The sequence below is a fragment of the Podarcis raffonei genome, chromosome 14, assembly GCF_027172205.1.
Source record: "Podarcis raffonei isolate rPodRaf1 chromosome 14, rPodRaf1.pri, whole genome shotgun sequence".
NCBI classification, from domain to species: domain Eukaryota; kingdom Metazoa; phylum Chordata; class Lepidosauria; order Squamata; family Lacertidae; genus Podarcis; species Podarcis raffonei.
In genome coordinates this window covers 37500486-37523464 of record NC_070615.1, presented here as the reverse complement: position 1 = coordinate 37523464, position 22979 = coordinate 37500486, and the positions used below count along the sequence as shown (strand labels likewise).

Below are 22979 nucleotides of genomic sequence, written 5' to 3'. Positions count from 1 at the left end.
GAAGACCACACCAAATGGAAACATGTTTCAGTTTTAGAACAGACATGCCCTGATTAAAATCTCCTGTCTCTTAGCCAAAAGAAACAGAAAAGGAAGAGATGAAACTAGCAACCACTAAGTTCCATAAATGCCCAATAAAGTAAATGTTTAAAACTGATAACTCCAAAACTAGATATTAATATTTTTGGAAGTACTCCGCATTCATCAGATGTGCTGAATACATTAGGCAAGCACTGGATGAACACCTGGTATTTCAAGCAGGGAAACATGTATAAATGTTTATGATAGAGTATATGGCATATTTTGCAACATTATTGGACAACATTCAGATATTCGTTTTTTCAGTGGGCGTAAAATCACAGAACACTTAAATAAAAAAGTAACAATTCAGTTTTGTTTAATAGCTACACCAAATATCTGTCATATTTTGTACTCACCATTCTTCCTTTCATTGAGGGGAGGCAAACATTGGATGGGTTGCAAGGAGAGTTCCTGAAATTCATGAGCAACTGCCTCACTGTGTGGACTAGGTGCTAGGCGTGGTAATAATCCTGAATCATCTTCTGGCTCTACTGTTCCCAAGTGTTCCATTGTGTTCAAACAGCTGGAAATATTGACAACAGAGGACGGTTTAGTGCCAACAAGTTGTCAAAATGGATCAAAAGTAATCACATGCAGATATTCAATAACTACACCTAGATCCACAAGTTATTCTTACCTTCAAAGCCTTCTATCATCATGGCCCCTTTATCTCTCTCCTCCTATGGATACCTAGCTTTACCCATTCATAGCTCCTTCCCAAAGTCTTCTGTTCCCTCAGATAACTCTGTTCATTCTCCTTTGATGCCCCCTATGCCCAAAATAGTACACTAGAACACCTGTGTGTTGCACCAGAAGTGATTTAGTCATGCTGGCCACATGACCCAGAAAGCTGTCTGTGGACAAACGCCAGCTCCCTCTGCCTGAAGCGAGATGAGCGAAGCACCCCATAGTCACCTTTGACTGGACTTAACCGTCCAGGGGTCCTTTACCTTACCTTTACCTACTTCAAAACCCTTTGCAAAACCTTCTTTTATCTTAAAGCCTTTGGGCCCAGCCCCCTTGTTCCCAGAATCTATTGAAACTAAGCTTAAGGTAAAAGAAATAAATGCAAAACTTCCCATTTCCCCTGGATATTTCCCCCCACAGGGAGGAACTGATGCAAGGAAACTGGAAATTGCAATCAGGTAAAATATTACCGTATTTTTTGCTCGATAACACGCACCTGACCACAACACGCACATAGTTTTTAGAGGAGGAAAACAAGAAAAAAAAATTCTGAATGAAACAGTGGATGTATCATTTTTGTGCTTCATGCTGTGGCCACAGACATGTGATTTGACGGTGAGTTTGGGGTAGCCCAATGCAAAAATCCTGAGAATCCATGTGGATCCGTGCTTTGTAACCACGTTTTTGCACCATTGCAGCCCCAGGCAACAGTGGGTGCATGATTTTTTTGGTGCAGGCTGTAGCCATGGATATGCTATGTGATCTGATGTTGAATTTGGGGTGACCCTATGCAAAGATCCTGAGGATCCATGTGGATCCGTGCTTTGTAACCACGTTTTTGCACCATTGCAGCCCTGTTTTTGCATCAGATCATTGCTATGTGATCTGATGGTGAATTTGGGGTGACCCAATGCAAAGATCCTGAGGATCCATGTGGATCCGTGCTTTGCAACCACGTTTTAAGTGGGGAGGGAAGGAAAAACATAGAAGGGACAAGGAGCAACGAGAGGGGTGTGCGGAGAAGCAGCTGGCTAAGAATGCAGGAGAGGGGTTTTACCGGAGGGAGGAAAGGAAGGCAAAAGTTCCCACCCACCCAAGCCAGCCAGCCAGCTCTCTCTCTCTCTCCCTCCCTCCCTCCCTCCCTCCCTCTCTCTCCCTCCGACCTGCATGTTGCCTGCGAGTCCCTTGGAATTAGAAGGAAGGACGCTCTGCTTTCCCCTCTGCTTGCCTGGAGGGGAGGGGTTTTCTCCGCTCTTTGTTCCGTTTGAGCAAACACAGTAACGAAACAGAAAAGGGTGGGCAGTAAGACCCTGAGGCAGAATGCAGGAAAGCAGCAGCTTCCTTTTTTCAAGGCTTCCCTTCTCCGGACGATTTGATATTTGCCTGTTTTTTGCCTTCACTCGCACCAGTCGGCTCCAGGGACCACACATTCGCTCAGTAACACGCACAGACATTTCCCCTTACTTTTTAGGAGAAAAAATCTGCGTGTTATGGAGGGGGAAATACGGTAAGTTCCCCCCTTCCCATTCCTCACCATTTCTCTACTTTCAATCTTAAAAAATGTCATGAGGTTCAGTTTGCATATGCAGTTTGGCTCTCAATAAAGCAATAAAACAAAATATGTATTCACATAGCAAGTTAAGAACAGCCCAACTGAGTACCATTTTTCACAGACACCATAATCTGTATCTGAAGAAGTGTGCATGAACACAAAAGCTTATACCAAGAATAAACTTAGTTGGTCTCTAAGGTGCTACTCTGTACTATACACACACACACACACACACACACACACATACAGACTGCGTCAGACCAACATGGCCACCTATCTGAATCTAGAACCATAATCTGAGTAATTTTTTTAAGGTGTCAAAGGAAGCCCAGGTGACTTTAAATACCTTTCTCCATGGGGACCACATAAGAACTAATGTTAATTATGTATACAGGTGATTGCAAATGACTGAACAGAAAAGGGACTCTTCTTGGCTACAGCTGGTAGACGCCTTGATGAAAATGTCAGTGCAAAACACTACTTCTATGAAAGAGTAAACTCCATACTAGGGATTCATAGCAAAGGGATTGAAAATAAAACCACCATTATTATAATGCTGTTATACAAACCGGTAGTTATTAAAGCATGAGCAAATATATACCGTATTTTTCGCCCTATAGGATGCACTTTTTCCCCTCCAAAAATGAAGGGGAAATGTGTGTGCGTCCTATGGGGCGAATGCAAGCTTTCGCTGAAGCCTAGAGAGCGAGAGGGGTCGGTGCGCACCGACCCCTCTTGCTCTCCAGGCTTCAGGAGAGCCCCACCGCCAGCCCCACAAGCTCGGGGGACAGCGGGGAGGCGCAGCGAGCCTTTCCCGCTGTCCCCCGACTTGGTTAGAAGGATAGCGGGGGGGAGAAGCCTGCTCCTCCCCGTCGCCAGCCCTGCAAACTCGGGGGACAGCGGGACGCGCAGCGCGCCTTTCCCGCTGTCCCCCGACTTGGTTAGAAGGCTGGCGGGGGGGAGAAGCCTGCTCCTCCCCATCACCAGCCCCGCAAACTTGGGGGACAGCGGGAGGCGCAGCGCGCCTTTCCCGCTGTCCCCCGACTTGGTTAGAAGGCTGGCGGAGGAGAGAAGCCTACTCCTCCCCGTCGCCAGCCCCGCAAACTCGGGGGACAGCGGGAGAGGCGCTGGTGGAGGGCTTCCCCCTCCCCCAGCCCCGCAAGCTCCCAGAGCGATGCCAAAGCTGCACGCAGCTTCGGCATCGCTCTGGGTCCCGTTCTGGGGGCTGGCGTCAGGGGAAGCTCGGGCTTCCCCCGCCCTAGCCCCGCGCCTGGGGGGGAAATAATTTTTTCCCCTTTATTCCCCCCCCCCCCAATCTAGGTGCATCCTATGGGCCGGTGCGTCCTATAGGGTGAAAAATACGGTACATTTCTTGTCTTTTTAATAGACACAAAGGCAAAAATAATAATCAAATATTGGGGTTTGTTTTACAAACTGTCTCCATACAACCCTTGATTTCCATACAACTCTTAGCAGCTGTCCAGCTAAAGTAAGGAGCTACTAATATTAACAGCATTTTAAAAAAAAAAGGTTTCTGACTCCCAAGTGGCATATTCTGGCTACATAATCTCTTTCATAACCTCCCATCAAGTTAAGAGTGAGCCCTTTAAAATTCTTACCTAATTTCTCAAAACTCCCATTAATAGGAGCTAAAGTAAAATGTTGCTTATGATAATATTCTGTGGGTGTATCATTTGCAAAGCTTTTATCTTTGTATGTCTATGACTCATCTCTCCTCTTGAAGCCTTTTTTATTATCCAGCCTTGCTTGCCTTCTATTCCACAGTCAAATGTTCTTTCTGTCCTAGCCAAGGTCACTAATGAGTGCCAGTAAAATTCATATATACTACTGTGGCCTTGATTTGACAAGAAACACCACTGTATAAGCAGTGTAAAATTTGTGTAGTGGCCATTCTTTAACTCGGGAAGATTCATTAGGATGCGTCAACACTGTTAGCCACCAGGTGGGCTGAGGATGGTTGCGAGGGGTGGGCACTGAGTCACCCCCATTACCTAGTGAGATTTGGATTTATTGTTGCTAACCACCACCATTTGCAAGGGTATGGAAATTATGCAAGTAGTCCACTCCAGGAGACCTCTCTCTTAATGTCATGTTCTTTCAATTTCACATCAGGACAACTGTAACTGATGCAGTGGAGTAAAAAGTGCATTGTGTTTCCTCTTCTATTTCTCACTGGCCATTTGAATTCTAACAGCATTTCCTATATTAGCTCTAAGTCCAAGCCTGAATAATTTCCCATTTTAATTTCACAATCTGTACTCTCCATCGCCTGGCCCTTTCCCCACAAGTTTGGCACTTTTTTACAGCTTCAGGTAGCTCTTTGCCATGTAATATTCAGGTTTGTCTCCCTAAGTTCTTAGCAATTCCAATCTATTTCAGATAGGAATGTGGGACTTTAAACTCAGATCTAACTGTTGCTGAGATCTTTGTTTCACTGTCCATGTTTTAATGCATTTCTTTCAGTTCAAGCATCAGGTCTGATAAGCTGATTTATTAGCAGATAAAACCAGGAGCTAGAAAATTATGTGTTCATCTTGCTGGCTATCAAGCCACTCCCATACTCCATCACCTCCCATACTCCCACAGCCAGGCTATTAAATGGAGATGCTTACTTGGAGCATGTAACTTCCCTGTTGAAACAACTGCACTAGCTACCAATTTGTTTCCAGACCCAGTTCAAAGTGCAGGTGATTACCTTTAAAAGCCTTTGCAGATTGGAAGGCTTTTCATCTGAAGTGCTGCCTTCTCAACAGTCAACTTTTTAAAAAATGTGTGGTATACGTGCTTTCAACCATCTGCTCACCCATGGTGTGCTGGAGTCTCAAGTCCCACAATTTATCACCAGAAGTAACATTTGATGTTTGATTCATAGGATACCAGAGTGGCACAGGGGCCACTTCCTGGTGGGTCAGATGCAAAGATATTCCAGTTAATGTTTTGGGGTTTTTTTAGAAGAAACACATTTTCTTCTGTAACAGTGCCACTACCATCTGTGCTTTAATGTTCTCTGCTTAAGCACATGTTTAACTATTCCACTGAAATAAATTGGAGATTAAAGTGTATAGCATGCTTTATATTACCATTATTATTATTATTATTATTATTATTATTATTATTATTATTATTATCAGCTATAATAATTCAACTAAACAAACCACATACACATTGGGAGTCAAGAGCATCATTTAGCTGTAAAAGAGGTTAGGTTCTGGCGGTAGATATGAAATTCCTAGTGGTTAAAACCTCTAGGACTAACCACATGTTTGGGATCCCAACCACTAATTTTGCAAGATGGGGAGAGAGCAAAAATGCAGAGCAGCCTTCCTTCAACTTGTTGCCCTCTATTTGTTTTGGACTACAATTCACATCATTCCTGACCATCTGCCATACTAGGTGGCACTGTTGGGAGTTCAAAGGATCTTGAAGGCTGGGAAAGCTTAGTGTAAAAGTGTGTAAAGCACAGCTAATTCTGTAATATACAATTTCAAATAAATAAAATTCATAGGGAGCCTAGACTACCAGGTTAAAGAACTGAGGGGTAGGGTTGCTAAAGTGTATTCATTAATGTTTCCTTAATTAATATGCTATTTTTTGGCAGTGGGAAAGCAGATTTTGGAGATTTCCATGCCTATGTTCCGGAAAATGTGCTTCTTTGTACATTATAAACAGCCAAGTGCATCTCTAAGGTTAACTATATTTACATGTATAGAAAAAGAGAAGTGGCTTTGGGGTTTAATCAATTTACAATCATATGTAGCTGCTAACTGCTTAATAATTAGCTTTTAGAAAGTATGGCTTGTCATAACCCTGCTCCCATTTTATGACATTATACATTCCCCAAACTCCCACATGTTCATTGAAATAGATACATCATTAGAGGAATCTTTTCAGAGCAGAATTCCTATTAAAATTCTTACACAAATGTAAATTGCTTAGTGACTTCAGCACCATTTCCATCAATAAGATAAAATTCAATTTAATTGCATATGCTCATATGGAACTAAATTCCACTAAAATCAATGAGACATGTTAATAAATGTACATGAAATTAGAAGTGTACCAACAGCTTTGCTGTACCTTTGCCTCCATTTGAAATTAAACTGCAGGGAAACAATAAATTAGGGCAGTTTAAAATGCCAAAAATTAATCACTTGCTAAGATGCATTTTGGAAATCCAAATTTCTTCTGACTGAAATGTCAAATTATCTGCATATAAATGAAGTTAGGCTTTATTTGCCTTTTCTATTATATTTCTTATTTTATTCATAAAGGGTTACTTATGAATTCTAATATAAACTTGGAAACAGAGTCACAGTACCTAGCAACAGTTGCTCCAGTTACTCTCAATTCTTATTGCTATGGATATATGCAATATAAAAAGAGCATTGATTGGAAGAAAACAAATCTTATGAACTAAGGCAAAATTAGGCAAAATAACTCTTGCTCTCTTTGACAACCGTTACAAAGGGCATGTGAAAAATAGGAAGGCCAAGAAAGTGATCAATGGCTTTACCATAAATTCCAAAACATATCCTTCAACATGGAATGTAAGAATGTAAGAAGATAAGAATAGCCTGCTGGATCAGACCAATGGCCCATCTAGTCCAGCATCCCATTCTCACAGCATCCCATCAACCAGATGCCTGTGGGAAACCAGCAAGCAGAACATGAGCACAAGAGCACTTTCTCCTCCTGTGGTTTCCAGCAACTGGTATTTAGAAGCATTGCTGCCTCCAACTGAGGATATTCCAAGGAAAACAAGCATTCAAAAATTATATGCAGCAAGTTTTGAACTGTCATAGATAGCACTAGAAAGCACTAGAAAAGATAGCACTATATTTTTGTCCAGGTTCTCATATTTATTTATTGCATTTATATCTCACCCTTCCTCCCAAAGCAGCCCAGGGTGGCAAACACACCCATAATTTAAAAATGAAAAAATACTAAAACAATTAAAATATGCTGAAAACAATTATAGTTGAAACATTTAAAAAGCAGCTACAGTTAAAAGCATTCTAAAAGCAGTTACGGTTAAAAACATTATTTCATGAAGTGATCTCATAGTTCCCAGGAACAGTTTTCTTCAGTCACCAAAATGCCTGGGTAATACACAGGAGTGTTTCCAAATGCCTCTTGAAAGCTAATAATGATGGGGACAGACACATCTCACTAGGGAGGGCATTTTATAAACAGGGAAACACCAGCTTTGACTGAAGCCAGCACCAAAGTTTTTAAAGTGCCAACCTTACACAGAACTGATTTAATATTTTAAATGCCTAGACACCAGAAGCAGATCTTTAGGCATTTAAGTCCCAGATACATGAGGTTTTTCTGCCCTAATTCACTATCAGAAGAAAAGTCTGATAATACATATGAATTATGTGGCAAAGAAGGTAAAAAACAACAATACAAATAATATTTGCTGCCAGGCCTATCACTTTTAACAGCACAACGTGTTCATTCACCCATTACTTGACACTCCAAATCTACACACTAATGACCACCAATATTCCACTACATATAATCTTCTGATGCCCAAGCATCTGCCAAAAAGATACAGGAAGTTCCCAACTGTCAAATTCCAATACTGCAATCTTAACAAAGCTAGTGAAACTGATAGGTACTAGTTCACAAAAGTTTGCTTGCATAGTTTTTGCTTAGGGAAAAGTCACATACAAAAAGGTGCCAGGCTGTTTCATTGTAGTTAGCCTTTAGAGCAGCCTTCCCAAACCTGGTACCCTCCATATGTTTTTGATTACAACTCCCATCAGTACTAGCCAACATAGTCAATGGTCAGGGGTGATGGGAATCACCTGGAAAGCACCAGGCTGGGGATGTTTTGCACTCAGTACTTCCAAAGACCTTTACATATCTTAGGCAAAATGTACAGCAAGAAAGAGAAAGTGGACAACAATGGTCCAGTTCAGACATCATGACATCTATGCTTTGCTATTCCATGTACAAGCATTAGTGGACACTGGATTCGAAATGAATTGAAACACTAACTCCATATTCCATTCATATCCAAGGTCATGAATATCCAATTTACAACACTGCAATAAACACTTATAAACTACTATTATGGATTTAGCTTTCTGCAAAATCCAACTATTTTCTCCAACACTATAGGGAGATGCTGAGGCCTTCAAAGCTGACAGTTCATAAAGAGACACCAAAATATATTTTAGGTAGAGATATTGCCATTCAGCACTGATTTCTAAAAGCAATACAGGCAATGACTGATTAATGCACATCTGAAAGACATATGCACAGCACCAAACCTGGAACTGACAGAAAGGATCACAAAACACATCACTAAAAGGGCATAATGAGGGGAATAGGGGTAGGGCATAATGAGGCATAACAAGGTAGGGTGTGTTCATATGTGTCCCGCCAATTCATGTGGGGGCTGGGAATGGAATCCCCACATGAAATGGTCATAAACTCTTATGCAATATTTCCTCTCCTTTACAGTATTTTCATGTATTTTCTTAATGCTGATAGATGTTTACTGAGCAGTTAAATTTCTTTATGGTTTCATTGTTATGTTTAGCTATCAAGCTATTTCCATTTATGACAAATTTGCAGGTGCTGCTCTGTTTATTCACATCCAGCAAGCCCTTGATTCAAACAAAGCAAGGAAAACGTTAGAATTAAACTACAGAGGAAGGAAATTCATGTTTGTTTCCTATGTGTACAACAGGACACTTTTCCAGCTGCTTTTTGAGAACATCTCTCCTGTACATGAACTTCTGTGGATTACATTTATTCTAATAGTGTAAATACAGTAGCACAATTTTCTGTGTTTGGAGACAAAGCAAAACAGGCATTTATCTGGAAAAGAAATCAGTTTCCAGCAGTAGCAACAACAACAACAATCAATGCAGGATAATATACCGTATTTTTCTGTGTATAACACACACACCCTGTATAAGACGACCCCTATTTTGGGGGGCTCAAATTTAAGAAAATGGAGGGAGATGGCCCAGAGTTGTTGAGAGTTTTTGGGGGAGGATTGCCCAAAGTTATTGAGCTTTTGGGGGGGAGGATAGCCAATAGTTGTTGAGCTTTTTTGGGGGGGGATGCTGAAAATCACTAACCAGGATGAAAACGCTTACAATCGCTCACATCGCAGAATCCAACAGGTGTGCCCGCTTGCCAATCGCACACCCATTTGTCGCAGCAGCAGCCAATCCTAAGCAGCCCTTGCAGCAGCAACCAATCACATACCAAATTACCGCTGACAAGCTCCTGCTCACGGCTGCAACCAATCACCTGTCCCCCCCAATGCACTATCAGTGTATAAGATGACCCCCATTTTCAAACATTATTTTAGAGTCAAAAAAACCTCCTCTTATACACGGAAAAGTCCAGTATATTGAAGCTTGGTCAGTTGTTAACAGGTCAACAGGGGGAACTTAAAGTAGTTATATAACAAATAACACAATATCCATTACAGGCAGAATAGTTTGCAACCAAGGTAACACCTAAGAATCTGCTTCCATGGAAGCTAATTGTATCACTTAATTGCAACACTTGCAAGTGCTACTCAAAAACAGCAATTCAGTTAATAATTAAACTTCAATTTAATATGTATATTGAATCTCTTCCTCAAATGCCTTAAAGGAGGATGATGTACATGCTTCTCCATACCTGCTTTAAAAAACACAGAAAGAGGACTTTAAAAATATTTGCACAGCTATTTTCTTTGGATACTACCTTCAGCTTATAACCTAAGCATTGAGAACACCTATGAATCTTTAATAGTAATGCTGCTCATACATTTGTTTCACTGAAAATTCCTAGAATTCACACTATCACACCAGGTTCAATGCACACTACATCTTCTATTTTGAGATTAATATTCTATTAAAAGCAAAACCCAAAATCCCTAACTGCATAAGCACATGGCTGAGTATTATGCCTAAATTCATTAAATTTTGAATCCCAGGAACCAAAACCATCCATTATAAAATCCTTCTTAGCTGGTAAGCTCACAATTAACTACATTTCTATATGCCATTGCCAACCTCTTTAAGAAGGGACAAGGAAAGGTTGCACTTGGTTCAATGAAAATCTTTACTCTTCAGTTGATTTAACATAAATGCACATTTGCACCAACTGGACCCCTAAACGGGTATTTAAAAATCAAATTAAAGACTCCATTACTAGCTAGAGGTGTGGCCATCGGACAAATATATGATAATAAGACCAGAGAGGCCCAAGTTCATATTCCTACTCCAAAATGTAGATCACTAGGTAACTTGGGCCAGTCCCTCTCTCACAGAGCAACTGAAATGGAGGAGGGAGAGAGAGAGAGAGAGATGGGAGAGTGGAAGAGAATAATGTACACTGCCTTTAGCATTTTCAAGGAAGGGTTGACTATAAAATGACACAAAATAAAGCAATAGAGTTTTGGAAGCATGTGATTATTACAACACTTTTGATGGAAGTGCATACTAGGTTTAATTTCACCTTACAGATTACACTCTGCTTTTCAGGGATGAATACATATCCCAGCAAAATGAAACCTCGTACCCAGATAAACAAATGGATCTTGTGAAGAGCCCTGACTGCTTAAATACTCACATTCTAACAATGGAAAGATGTCTCATCACTAGGGCTGAGCAATATCTGGTTTTCAACATCGCAATATACTGATATATCATGATGTCTGGAATAAGGATGGAAGTACGTAGAGATGAACGCCTTCAGTCTATTGATACAAGACCTAACCTCTTCTGCTTTCTTGCTTGTGACACACTGTATTATGCAAATATGAAGGACCCTGCTACAGAACTGGAGACCAGATATGGTAACTTTCAAGTTCCTGGAATTTGTGGAACGTATCTTAAAAAAAATAAACTGGGTACAAGTACTTATAAAAGTCGAGTTGTATCCCGTATTAGTCCTATCAAGCATAGGTTGTATTGTACAGTTTATTATTGTTTTGACCATCATGGTCATAGGATGCACATACACAATACTGAGTATCAATGACAACCAAAATATATTTTTACATTAAAATATACAAAAATATTAAATACTTGATTAACTTACTGATATATTGATTTCAATGGGTTTACTCTGAGTAAGTTAGCTGGGTAAAACCCATTAAGTTCCTTCTTTTTTTTCCCTACCATTGTGTTATTTTGGTGTGTTAGTTTACTCATTCTCATCTTGTTTTTAAAAAACTAAGCCAAAAGTGATCTGACAACTTAGAACAAAAGATTACATGTTGCGGTGGAGTTGGAGACTGAGAATGCCTAATGCTATAGCATTTGTGAAGCTAATTGGGCATGAACCTAATTATCTCTTTGACAGATGTCCACTGGAAATTTTAGGACAGGAATACAATAAATATTTTGTGACCCACTGAATAATTTGAGGAAACTTGGTCAGCAATCTGGAGCACCATGTATTGTATTTTTAAAAATGGGAGGCAGTGGAGAAAGAAGGCATATTCTTCTAGGCACTTTTCAAATGTGTGAAGTTAAAAGTGGAAATACATAGAAAAGTGACAATAAAGAGCAAAATAAAGCAGTGTCATCCTGCTGAAAACAGTGGCTTATGGTTCTTTAGATTCCTGTTGGGTCCTAATTTTTTTGAAGGGCTGTGCCACTAATGCAATATTTGTGATTCTCCATTAAGGACTAAGCAGCTCTATTTATTTCAGAACTGCATCTATGGTAACAGCAGAGCCTTGACGACAACTGCAGATCTCTCTCAAGCATTTTAAAGGTGGGGAAAGGATAGCTATATATTAACATTTATTTTCAGTATTTGCTTATCTACCTACAGTTTCACAGAAGGGTTTTTAATGTATTACAATGAGTGAACAGAGATGTGTGTGAATTACATTGCATGGCAATCAGGCTATCCTTCCATAGCATTTCATGCAATGCCTGAGCTGCTATAATGTATTTTCCATGCTTTTTTTCTTGTGTGTGGAACAGGGCTTCTGTGCATGGAATCCATTGTTTGATTCAAAATAGGATGAGAATTGTCCAATGATAACCTCACAAACACTACCCAGCCGCATAGTTGGCGTATTACAACAGTATTACAAGGTGGATGGCAAACATGTATTTACATCTGCTGTCATAGGCCACTTACTGTGAGCATCTATCTTCAGACAGGAACCAAAGTGCTTTGGAATATTTATGGTAATCAATGCAAGTAACTGTTAATATCCATTTTAAAGTATGCATTTATCCAAAATGCAGAATGCATGTTCATCTTTAGATGCTATATATAAGTACACTTCCATACAGATTTCATCCCCAAGGGTAATATTTTGACTGCATCACAGTTATCTCATATTAATTTAGTTTCTACTCAAACTAAGGCTTTTGGCTGGCATTATCTGCTTCCCAGCCTTTTTGGATTGCAGTAGTTTTTGTTCTGACCTTGATCAAACTTTCATTGCTCACAGATTAGTTGTGATCTGTGTCTCAGATCCCTTTAAAACAAATATGTAATGAGTATCCACTTATTATTATCCTTTCATAGCCCAATGTGTTTTCTCAGAAGTAAATCACCACAAGCTCAATAGGACTTATTTCCTGTTAACTTACACAGATGCAGATTTACCAGCAAAAAGTCTCCATGAATGCAGACAAATTTCAAGCCTCTAAGAATAGCATATTTGATTACCTCATTGCTCCTAAAATAAAATCACCATTAATGTAGGCTCCCCCACTGCATAAATCTCCACTTTGACTTAGGATGCAAATAATCCTTGCAAGCTAAATAAATGGTAAATAGGGAGCTAACAAAAGAATCTTACACATGTTTACTCAGATATACATTGCACTGTACTCAGTGGAACTTACTTGCTGGAAAATATGTTTAGAATTGCAGCCAAAAACATGCATAGGATCAAGCTCTAAGACATGCCACAGCATGAACTGTGACAAGACACATATTAGGTCTGAAGTCCACAGCTCAGAAAACTACAAAAAGCACAGAGGGCAAAACTGTGAGCATCATGCCTACATTTGGCACAAGACATCAGTTTCAGAACTTCTTTTTATTTAATGCCGGCACTCAGGTTTGAAACATGTGCAGTAATAACATCTCTGTTAAAGTGGAGGCCATGTTTCCTCTCACCACTGAGAAATTTCAGCCTGGAGCCAAAGATCTTGGATTAGCATAAAAGATTTCTGAGCAAGATACTGGAACTTCCAGGCAGGCTGGGAGCTTCAACACCTTTTATTTTAAATATTAAGTGCACTGAGTGGAACATTTTATTCAACATGCAGAGAGAATATTGATGTTTTTAAAGTTACTGTGGAGCTATTGATTTTTTAAATATATCAATACAGTTTAAACATGAACTACATTATTAATTTCACAGCATATTTCTAATATTAGAACATTACAGAAAATGCAGCATGACTTGCTAAAGATACCTATAAAAATGTACTTGTTTTATGAAATCACTGCTTAAAGATTTTTTAAAGTTGTGCAGAATGCAGCCTTTGTCTTTCTTATGATTTGTTTGGGTTTCACAATTTAATCAAACCTTACAGGGTAGCATAACTAGAGGCCCCTCTCTCACATTCCTACTGGCACCATGCCCAGAGTTAACCTAATTTTCAAAACAATTTGAGAAGTGGCTTGTCAGATGTCCAAACATTAATAACCTGAAAATTAATTCCACATTCATTTTGGCAGGGAAGTGCATAAATACAAACACTTTAGATCAAGATTCATAGCATCTGAATATTGTTGGTGTGTTGCAATCTGCAATACTCAACTGTTTGAAGCACTTTTTAGTAGTTTATGTCTCTCACACTTGGAAAGGAAGGTATTTACTCCAGCACACTCCGGGATAACAAAAGACTAAGCCAGTGCCTTAAGCTGTGATCTCAAGAGCAATTGTCCTGGAGGGAGCAAGCATGACATCAAGGTCAAAGTTTGAAGGCACAGTATGCAACCGCGTGCTGAAACTAAGTGGGTCTGGAAGACTGTTCTGGAAACCCATGTATGGCATTTTGACTTCCATCTTGAAAAATTGTGGATAAAGGAAGGAAGGAAGGAAGGAAGGAAGGAAGGAAGGAAGGAAGGAAACAGAGAGATTGGGGGAGATAATATAGTGGTGGGTACTTTGTGAACGAAGGCCCAAGGAAACTGTTTTCTCTAGGAGACAGCTGCAGAAGAATGCTATAGTTATGGAGTGGTTTGTTTTTCTTTGTCCCTACTAATAAGGAAAATATTTTAACTTAAGTACTATTGTTTTGTAGTATTAATTTGCACTATTAAGTGCTATTAATTTTTTAACTGCCCTCCACCACAAGGTTGATGGGCAGGTTATAGCAATGTACTGTACAATGCTATTTGCTAAGGTGGAGCATGCCTCTATTAGAAATGTATGGGGGACAGGATGGTAGGGCTTTTGAATGAAGCCTGAGCAGGTGAGGAAAAGAAGAAGTGGGATTAGAGCATTAAGGGCTATTCCTCCTTCTGGCCTTTCTTCCAACTCTGGAGAACTCAAGGAGTGGAGCTAACTGAGCCTGCAGCTGCTGCTCTACAACATCACTTTGGCCACCATTCAAACAGGAACTTTATAAGGGAACCAACCTGGCAATTATGCCTGGTGCCAGGCCTGAGAACCAGGGATTCTGTTACTGGACTACTGAGTAAGAGGCTGATTGATTTGTTATCAGAATTGGTGTTGAGGTCCTTAAACCTATCAGTGTTGGACAATTTCAAGATCCCTGTTGTGACCTCCTGAGTTCATGGTGCCACCTTATGTCTGTCTCCATGTTTAACTGTCACAATGCATGTTGCAGATGATTCTCTGGATTACATGTTTTATTCCATTCAGTGTGATGGTACACTGGTGGTAGAGAATACTGCTTTGGTAATTGAAAATATCATAACTTTAGTCTATGGAAGGAGTGATGGGTCATTGGAGATGTTCCATCCCTTAAAGGTGATGGGTACAATGAATTACCAAAATGTTACCAGTCAATCTCATTAGCTGTCAAAGCTCTAGCTGGCCTCTGGAACAGGGGGTTGACTCAGGCAGTTTATATGATAGTTCTGATGAGTCTTCTCCCATGTCCTTGAATCTATAACTCTTCCTGGTATTCCAGAAAATTGAGAACATAAAGCAGAATGGACATTGGGACAAATATAAAGAAGCATGGGCTGGTATCCACTTGAAGCCCTTGTTTCTCTGAATCATTCTATCCAAAGAAACATTTTCAGGTAGTAAGAGGCCTATTACAACTTGGCTTACATTCTGATCAAATTCAAGCTCCAGTGGAGTACTGTGACATACAGTACCTGGGAGGCTGTGTGTATGTGTGCTTGTAGAGAATGGGCAATCCTCACAACTTAGCTATGTAAGACATGTCCACAGTCTCAAATTATCAATTTTGCTTCAATGAGCTTCAGTTGTTGTTACCTGAGGATACAGAGTTCTTTAAAAAGCAAATCCAGCCATGTGTACACACTACTCTTGCCCATCCTGGGTGAGTCAGGAAAGGCTGGCCAGACTGGTCAGAATAGGCTGACCAGATTTATCTCTCTTCTGTGGAAAACTGTATTCTGCCCCTTTGAAGGCAACTAGAAGACCTTTTCGGGAGGAGGGGACAGAATGACCCATATGGATCTCAATTACGGTACCTGCCAGTTTCTAATATGCTAGGAAATGTGAGGATTGGCAACACAGATTCTGAGACTTCTGAATATTACTGATTATATTGATCCACATTATTAGTATTTAGGACTGAAACCATTTTGATTACGTTTGCCAAGAGATGCACAAGGAAGTATGATATATCTCCCGAACCTCCTTCTGGGTCACATTATGTGACTGGAAGCACTGCTTTATGATTATTCTTCTCCTGCATCTTACGTTGGCCTCAGAACAGGGGGCTGGGGGCTTAATGCTGCATCTCATTGGGTGCTGTAAGATTCCAATTTGTCCTCTTTGTTTTGAGATATTTACATGAACTTGCTAGCATAAATTCGCTTGATGTTTAGAGCAAGAGGACATCATATAATACGGTGAAAGCTATAAACAGGTGCCTGGGGTAAATGACAGGATTGGGTAAGGGTGAATAAACAGTAGCTTAGTCTTAAGATGGAAATATTCATAATGACCTTATCTGGGAGCTGCGGATTCCCCTAATTTGAATGGTTAGCAGTTTCAAGGAAAGAGCAAGTGTGCAGTTTGGGAATGTTTCTGGAACCTCAACATGTCACAGTAAGGACAGCACTTGACCAGCTGAAGCAGGTACGTCAGCAGCAAGCACTCCTGAAAAATGGTGACCTGGCTACATGCCTGATAACCTTAAGACTAGATTACTACAATATGTTCTATGTGGGGCAGCAGCTGCATCTGGAGACTGTTCAGAATCTTCAGTGGGTTCAAGATGCAACAGCCTCATTATCAGGAGTTACTGAGAGCACATAAAACATGTACCAAGAGATCTACAATGGCTCCCAAACACAATTCAAAGTTCTTTAAAGCTCAACCATAAAGCTCTAATGGCTTTGGCATTTTTAGAGAGCATCATTTCAGTATGAGCCCCATACCCATACACCAAGGGGTGTATAGGCTAGATTGTCATAGGCTAGATTGAGGATGACAAGGAACATGTCCTTTTCCTGCAGCAGCATTTTTTCCCCCTGAAAGACTCACCCTAGGTCAACTAGATTTTCACCAGCCTTTTAAAAGAAAACTATTCTGTTTCAGGCCTTACTGATTAATGAGGAAACTTGAATCAAATCTACCAGTCAAGTTTTTATATTGTATTTTATATTATATTTATATATAAAGGTAGCTACGTGGGGCTACCTTTGAAGGCGACCCGGAAACTACAACTAATCCAGAACGCGGCAGCTAGACTGGTGACTGGGAGCGGCCGCAGAGACCACATAACACCGGTCTTGAAAGACCTACATTGGCTCCCAGTACGTTTCCGAGCACAATTCAAAGTGTTGGTGCTGACCTTTAAAGCCCTAAACAGCCTTGGTCCAGTATATCTGAAGGAGCGTCTCCACCCCCATCGTTCTACCCGGACACTGAGGTCCAGCACCGAGGGCCTTCTGGCGGTTCCCTCACTGCGAGAAGCCAAGTTACAGGGAACCAGGCAGAGGGCCTTCTCGGTAGTGGTGCCTTCCCTGTGGAACACCCAGAGTGGCTGGGGAGGCCCAGCCAGATGGGCGAGGTATAAATAATAAATTTATTATTATTATTATTATTATTATTATTATTATTATTATTATTTTGTTCTGCTGTCCATTTGTAGAGTGGTTTTTTTAATGCAATGATTAAAGGTAAAGGTACCCCTGCCCGTACGGGCCAGTCTTGACAGACTCTAGGGTTGTGCGCCCATCTCACTCAAGAGGCCGGGAGCCAGCGCTGTCCAGAGACACTTCCGGGTCACGTGGCCAGCGTGACAAAGCTGCATCTGGCGAGCCAGCGCAGCACACGGAAACGCCGTTTACCTTCCCGCTAGTAAGCGGTCCCTATTTATCTACTTGCACCCGGGGGTGCTTTCGAACTGCTAGGTTGGCAGGCAATGCAATGATTATTAATAGTTTAAATTTATTCTGTTTCATTGTGTATGTTTTATTGAAAATGTTGTTCATTCCCCAAGGGCTCTGTGCAGCTATGCTGCAGGACCTAAATGTTAAAATACCATATTTACTCAAATCTAATGCTCACCGTTTTTAGCCAAATTACGTTGCAAAAATTAAGGTGTGCATTAGATTCAATGGCACATCTACATTCACCAGCAAATACTTTTTTTGGTTTCAATGTTCTGAAAATTGAGGTGCACATTAGATTCAATAGCACATTAGACTCGAGGCAATACGGTAGTATTGCTGATAGTCATGTTGGCCTATTAGAGGGGGCAGGAGGGAATCCAAAGGCATAATATTTTTATTAGGATCAGCAAATCTTTTTGGTCCTAGTAAAGATACTGTGTTACAGCTGCTACATAAAATATTTCATTATCATAATATAACAAAACCTTAACAGATTTTGCAACTGTGAGGCACATTATTAGAGGTTTTAGAAGAGTTTAAATTATATTGCACAACTAATATGCTATTCTGGGCTATCTCTTGGGTTTCTGAAAGCTATAGTGCTCCAGCTGGTTGAGAGGAAGAAGAAAGGAAGAACCACTTGCACAAGTGCTGAAAGCCTGGCCTCACAGTACAACCTAACTTTTTTCAGAGATGGAAGATTTAGAAAAGTGAAGTGCAAATACGTGAACAGTGCAATCCTATACATCTCTGCTCAAAAGTAAAAACCATTGAGTGGGATTTACTTCCAGGTTAAGGTGCACAGTAACACATTTAAGGCTGCAGTCTTAAAGTGCTTTCTATGTGTGATGCAGTTTGCTGCCTGAAAGTGCTAAAACAAAAAGCACCTACTTGTTAAGAAAACAAAGTTATTAAATCAGCCGGACGGGTGGATGTACTTCCTGTAAGCTCAATTTCCCATAATTTCCTCTGAAATTGGTAATGTTGATACATGTTTGATGTAGATACAATATTGGGACAGCTACCGATCTGATGAGAGGCTCTTCCCACAAAGCCTACTTAGCCAATATCACAAAATGAATGTATACTTTTAAATTATATTTTAATGCAAATAAACAGATGTTGCCTGTATTTAGACCACTCCACTGTAAACATAATGTAAAAACTGATTTTAAAGTCTAAAAATATTTTATGTTTGTGGCAAACCTACTTTATTTACTCTTACAAGTATTCTCTATTTTTTTTAAAAACAACTTTTTAAGATTCAAAGAATAACCTTTATGCAAATACTAAGCCCATTACTGGTATCAGACCATCACTTCACATCTCTAATTCATTCTGAGTGGGTGGAAGAAGAGTTTAGTCCCTGGGGCCAACAAGAATCAAGCTCTAATTAATAAAAACTTATTTGACAGATCCACTTATATTTCATGACTAACAGTGCACGATGCAAGGACAAGATTTAACTGACTATCCAAAACTTAGTGCGATAAACTGAAAACAATGTTGATCGTTATTGAGTTGGTGGAATATCTGCCCCCTAAGAATAGTAAATCACAATGCAGTTAGAATTACAAAGTGTTCATAGGATCTCTTGTTCATATTATCCTCTCAAAAAAATAAAATGATGGTATGAAATTTTTAAAACACACACACACATTTTTCTTTACATTCATTTAATACATTAGGACCTTGGATCTTAAAAACACTTATTACAAAGCAAGTGATTTGAGTAGAACTTATTCCTAAGAATACTTTAAGTCACAGTATTAACTACAGCATCTTTATAGATTTTCTTTGTTTACAGACAAAAGGCAGTAAGGATCAATTCATTCATTTTGTCTTCAGTGCGACTGAAAAAGTGACACAGGAACCACTCCCTACAGCAGGGATAGCTAACCTGTGGTCTTCTAGATGCTGCTGGACAACAACTCCCATCATCCCTGACCACTGGCCATGAGGAGGCCTCCTTGCTCTACAGAAGACTATTTGTGTCAAGTTGCTCTTTCACAGTGGTAGTAGTTTTAAATAAGCTGAAACAAAGTTGCAACACAAGCAACTACCCATGGAGAAACACCACCACACTTCGCTCCATTTCAGCAGCCATTATTCTACAAATGTAACATATGCAGAGATTGAAAGTTGATTAATTCCATATTATTAATCTGGCCCTGTAATGTGCTTACTCTGATGCATAATCTGCAACATCCTACTGAATGCATGAGTTACTTAGGACTTCTACCAAAATTCAAACTGCAGGTGGGTCAAACTCCATGCACAAATATTGCTATTCTTGAAATTAGAGAAGTTTGTGTCCATTTTTTGCTACAGTGCATAATAATGTGTGACTTTCTTTGATGACTAGCATATCACAAATTGTTGTGAAACTCCCTTCAGTTTCACAACCGGTTTGTCATGTGGACGAGTGTGGGATAAGGGGAACCTACTGTATGATTAAAAATACATTCAAAGCCCCATTGGGATAATGGAATCAGTTTCATAATTCTCTGGACATAAATGTGTTTTAATTCCAAAGGAGTAATATTTCATTTTCTAATTCTTCAGTTACTTCAAAAGATGTATTTTCAAGAATCTGAGTAATATGAAAGTACAAAACAGTCAAAAACTTTAACATGGATATTTTAATATACTGATAAATACAAATTTGTTTTCACAAAATGAGTTAGGATTAGAAACCATGATTGAGAAATTCAGTGAATAATTCCTAAATGAGCAGAATGGCATTTCTTAAAACGAGTAAAATATTTGCAGAGGAAAAACTGTCAAGGAAGTATGAAACTACTATTAAATTTGAAAGCATAACTAGGGAATTATTGGAATAGATAGATTAGCTTGGATCTGAAAGACCTTGCCATGTGACTGAAATGCATAGGGGCATGCCAATCCCACCCCACCCCCCAGCTATACTCCCCCCCTTTTCCTCCACTGCCCAAAAAATTGCTCTGTAGTGTTCCCCCTTCCTTGGCAGAGTTTCCAGCAGACACGGGGATTGTAGATGTGGAAGATGTGGGTTGATATACAAACACTCTCACTGTGTGAGTAGAAGACCCATTCCCTCACATAGGAATCTAAAGCCAATCATGTGCAATTATTTTTGCCAAGTGAAAATTGGGAGAAATCTAGCCAAAAAAATGAAGAACTGTTACCCATGAACTAGTTTTAGATTCTACTGAAGAATATATAAGCAAACAATGAAAATAGTGTTGTCAATAGCTGTGCACAAGATGAACTTGCTGTGGCTGAAGGAGCCTTGAGTACCCTGTAGAAAGCTGGTAAATTTCAGCTACAGTATGCTTTGAGAGGACTAATACATGCTGATATGTAAACTTACTTACCTCACCACTAACCACTTAAAATCGTGTCCCTTACAGTCTGTTTCAATACATTCAATGTGAATCTGGAAAATGAAAGATCACAAAAAAAGAATCTAAAATTTCCTCTTAACATTTATTTATATATACAAATAATCTTAGTTCCTGATTCAGGAAGCTGCCTTGTGTGGCTGGAGCAGGTCCAGTTTTCCTGTTTCCACTAAATACATGGAGAAGATAAAACTAATTTAAAGGGACCCTGATTAACTTAACATAGTACTCAAGTACAATATTTGCACAATGTAACATTTATCACCCAGCTAAAGAATTAGAAAATGATATTCCATTAACTGTACGGAATAGAATAGTACCATCATCTTTATTACGGCCAAAGACCAGCATAGGTTAAAATAGGAACACACAGTAATTTAGGAAATAAAATGGGTAAAATGAGTGACTCAAAGAAGGGGGGATGCATGAGGGAGACTTAAAATCAGCTAGAGAGTTAAGAGCAAGAAGTTGCAAATGTAACTATAGAAGGAGGGTGCAAGAGAGGGCACGGGTCTTGAGTTTAGGTCTGGTACATGACCCAAACCATTCTTCGGTGAATGTCCATCATAGCAGTGCAAAACCTGGCAGCTGAGTATGTTACATCTGGGTTTGCATCTTGAAGTAGCAAGGAGGTATAGCATTGCTCTGTCTGTGCAGAGAATTGGTGCAGAATTTGCAGGATGAGCCTGACACATCTGCATAATATTGGGAGTGGAAGAAGACATGTTCAATAGTTTCTCGCTGCCCTGAGACACAGGGGTATTTCCCCTCCTCGTACGGCACCTTCCTAAAAGGGCCTTCCTGGATAGCTGAGGGGAAGGCCTGACATCGACCAAAGTGAAGGCCCTTTGCTGTTTTGGTATTTCTGAGTTGGTTATATATGGCATGTGGGAATTAAGGTATTTTTTGGTTTAGTATTATGACTACTTAAGTTCTGAGCCTGCTATGCTGTTCCTATTTAGAATTCAATCTAAAAGATATTAAAGTTCTCCATTATACAAACACTTATGCATCGAGCCTTTGCTATCAGAACCATAGCAAGAATTCATAATTTAAATTCACACACTTCTAATGAGGGGTTTAGAAGAGAAAACCCAACATTTTCTCTTCTTTTCATCACCAGTTTATATTTCAATTAGAAATATTTCCCCAAATGGCAATTTCAGAAAATTCTACATAATGATGCTTACTTTTGCAGAGAAATACAGAGAAGGCAGGAATGAATAAGAACATGTACCATTTCTTTTTTTAAAAATGCAGAGAAGACTACTTCTCTCCCCCCTTCCCATGGGCTGCTTTATGTCAAACATCTCCTTTAATATACAGAACGAATAGTGGATGTAAACTTAAGTTTAAAAGCAGTTTAATATATAGAATTAAGATGGGGTCATCTGAGGACAATTGCTGGTTAGTTTCTAGTGACTGCTGTACTATTATTTAGTTTGTCTTAATCTTTGTCCAAATATACAGTGCACCAACTATTGTGTATAAAGAATTGCTCATCTTAAATTTTTATGTACTTTTAAGTCTCATATACGCAAATGACTGTTATAAGATCAGGAGAATACCACTCCTATGTTATAACTCTTGTTCACAATGTTTATGTAACCATACACTCTGTTATGTAAATATTACCTCACTGATTACTGCAGATATAACTATTCCAGTCATTCAATGGCTGCACTGTAGTAAGAATGCAAAGGTTCCCATCTTATTTTACCATATTGACTCTATGCTCTCTT

General features: G+C 39.6%; 1 protein-coding gene across 4 annotated transcripts in view; it reads right to left on the bottom strand.

Annotated features, from left to right (window-relative positions):
• Positions 1 to 22979, bottom strand: part of MRTFB (myocardin related transcription factor B) — a 91990-nt gene that overhangs the window by 62422 nt on the left and 6589 nt on the right. For 3 of the 4 annotated variants that reach the window (XM_053365914.1, XM_053365915.1, XM_053365913.1), the window contains exons 2-3: positions 21211 to 21272; positions 438 to 604 (exon numbers count right to left, since the gene is read on the bottom strand). In XM_053365914.1, coding sequence (XP_053221889.1) covers positions 438 to 591 — 154 coding nt within the window. In that variant the 5' untranslated portion in view covers positions 592 to 604; positions 21211 to 21272. The remainder of the gene's footprint in view (positions 1 to 437; positions 605 to 21210; positions 21273 to 22979) is intronic. The other variant, XM_053365916.1, reaches the window with a different exon arrangement.